This window comes from Borostomias antarcticus (assembly GCF_949987555.1).
Source record: "Borostomias antarcticus genome assembly, chromosome: 3".
Lineage (NCBI taxonomy): Eukaryota > Metazoa > Chordata > Actinopteri > Stomiiformes > Stomiidae > Borostomias > Borostomias antarcticus.
In genome coordinates this window covers 1,385,342-1,387,841 of record NC_140236.1, presented here as the reverse complement: position 1 = coordinate 1,387,841, position 2,500 = coordinate 1,385,342, and the positions used below count along the sequence as shown (strand labels likewise).

At 52.8% G+C, this 2,500-nt stretch overlaps 1 protein-coding gene across 1 annotated transcript in view; it reads left to right on the top strand.

Annotated features, from left to right (window-relative positions):
- The window catches only part of LOC311329945 (sodium channel protein type 8 subunit alpha-like), a gene marked incomplete at both ends in the record, with an annotated part of 52,148 nt that overhangs the window by 20,405 nt on the left and 29,243 nt on the right, over positions 1-2,500 (top strand). Inside the window, 1 exon segment of the mRNA XM_084461897.1 lies at positions 2,278-2,484. Coding sequence (XP_084318023.1) covers positions 2,278-2,484 — 207 coding nt within the window.

Sequence of the window (2,500 nt, the reverse complement as noted above, 5' to 3'; positions counted from 1 at the left end):
GTATGGTACGTTAGGGTACAGTGTAGGGTACATTAGGGTACAGTGTAGGGTACGTTAGGGTGCAGTGTATGGTACGTTAGGGTACAGTGTATGGTACGTTAGGGTACAGTGTATAGTACATTAGGGTACAGTGTACGTTGGCGCTGATGCAGCGGTTACTGGGCGTGGCCGGTGGGTCTTAGCAGGGGACGAGGGGACAGCAGGTCTTAGCAGGGGACGAGGGGACAGCAGGTCTTAGCAGGGGACCAGGGGACAGCAGATTGGACGTTGTGGGTTTTTGGGTCCCTTCTCCCAGAGCTGGGAGTGGCGCAGCGCAGTGAGTTGTGTGTGAAGGTCCTCCCCCCGCGCAGCGTGGAAACCTCATCCATCATTGATGTGCGGGAGGGGGGAACCGCCCCCGCCGCCTCCGAGGAAGTCCCCCCCCCCCCCCCCCCCCCCTGCGCTCGCCTCCGCTCGCCTCCCTGCAGACGACAACACCCTCCTCTGACCGAACCACCCCGTCACCGAGGGGGGGGGGGGTCGTCTTTACACACCCTCCTCTGACCGAACCACCCCATCACCGAGGGGGGGGGGGGGTCATCTTTACACACCCTCCTCTGACCGAACCACCCCATCACCGAGGGGGGGGGGGGTCGTCTTTACACACCCTCCTCTGACCGAACCACCCCATCACCGAGGGGGGGGGGGGGTCATCTTTACACACCCTCCTCTGACCGAACCACCCCGGCACCGAGGGGTGGTTCGGTCAGAGGAGGGTGTGTAAAGACGACCCCCCACACTCGCAACAACAGAGACAGAACGTGTTCTGCGTCGTTCTACACAAAGTATTCAAAATGGAGGGAGCATCCGGCTTCCACAGAGACGGGATTTTTAGAAAATGAATGTGTGCTCAGTCTCCTACGTCCTGTCACTGCTGGGGATAAGGACTAGCCTCGTCAGACCGTTAGTTCACATTCTGTTTCTCAATCAATCAATCAATCAATCAATCAATCAATCAATCAATCAATCAAAGGTTTATTTGTATAGTGCATTTCATACACAGAGGCAACACAATGCTCTTTCTCACACAGATCAGTCTGGCCAGGCTCAACATACGTCCATATGTGCTCGATTAAAACCACTCAGGGCCAATCAGGCAGCTAGGGGCGGGGTTTAGGGGCCAATCAGGCAGCTAGGGGCGGGGTTTAGGGGCCAATCAGGCAGCTAGGGGCGGGGTTTAGGGGCCAATCAGGCAGCTAGGGGCGGGGTTTAGGTGTGACGACAGCGAGAAGCCATATATGGTGTGTCGATCCGATTGGTTGAAGTCAGCCCTTGATAGACAGATGGTTCTTCCAATCACCTGCCAAGTATTTCTCAAAGCGCCGGCCCTTTTTCAAACAGTTTCCAACGACGCTTTCGCAGATGGTCGCGTGTAACAAACCATCTGGAGTGAGAGGTTAGATAAGGACCGCCTCTTCAAATGAATGGACGTGTGTTTGCCTCGCTGGTTTGATTTCTGTGTGTGTGTGTGTGCGCACGTTTGTTGTTTGTGTGAGTGTGTGTGCGCGCGTTTGTTGTTTGTGTGTGTGTACGTGTAGAAGTAGGTCAAAATGCAGATCTGTTGTCTTCGTGTGATGAACGAGGCGAAGTGGGCCCCATGCTGAGAACCTGAGGAGAGACAGTCTTTCTGGAGCAAGCCAAGAATAGTTTGTGTCAAATCAGAGGAACACGTTTATCATTTTAGGAAATGCACTGCGTACGGCAGGGAATTCAAATCATATTCAGTTTGCCCGCAAGCCAAGAGGAAACCAAAATAATCCGGATTTCCATAACTAGTTTGTTTGAAGGGTGCGACCATTTATTGTAGATCTCCTGTATTCACATTCTAGATGATCCTATTGATTCTTACAGCTCTCTCACCCGTTCTTAAAGTAAGTAAGTAAGTAAGTAAGTAAGTTTTATTTATATAGCGCCTTTCACAGCACGAATGCACAAAGCGCTTTACAATACAAATAACACATAAAAAGGGAAGAAAGAGCGACATACAAAATACAAGGCAATTACGACATACAAAATACATTACAAGGCAGTTACAAAATACAGTACGAGGCAGTTAAAGCAGTTAAAGCTTTATTGTGGCCTCCTGAAAAGTCCTTTACACCCCTCCCTTCCTCTTGAAGCAGTCCTCTCAGATCAGCCTCCCTCTCCAGATGTCTGGGGGGGGGAAGCGGAAACCGAGCATCGGGGTCAAAGGTCGCGCATGTCCCTGACCCCCCCCTCTCTCCTCTCTCTGCCCAGACGCTGAGGGCGGCGGGGAAGACCTACATGATCTTCTTCGTGCTGGTGATCTTCGTGGGCTCCTTCTACCTGGTCAACCTGATCCTGGCCGTGGTTGCCATGGCGTACGAGGAGCAGAACCAGGCCACCATGGAGGAGGCGGAGCAAAAGGAGGCGGAGTTTAAGGCCATGCTGGAGCAGCTGAAGAGGATGCAGGAGGACGCGCAGGTCTGTGTGTGTGTGT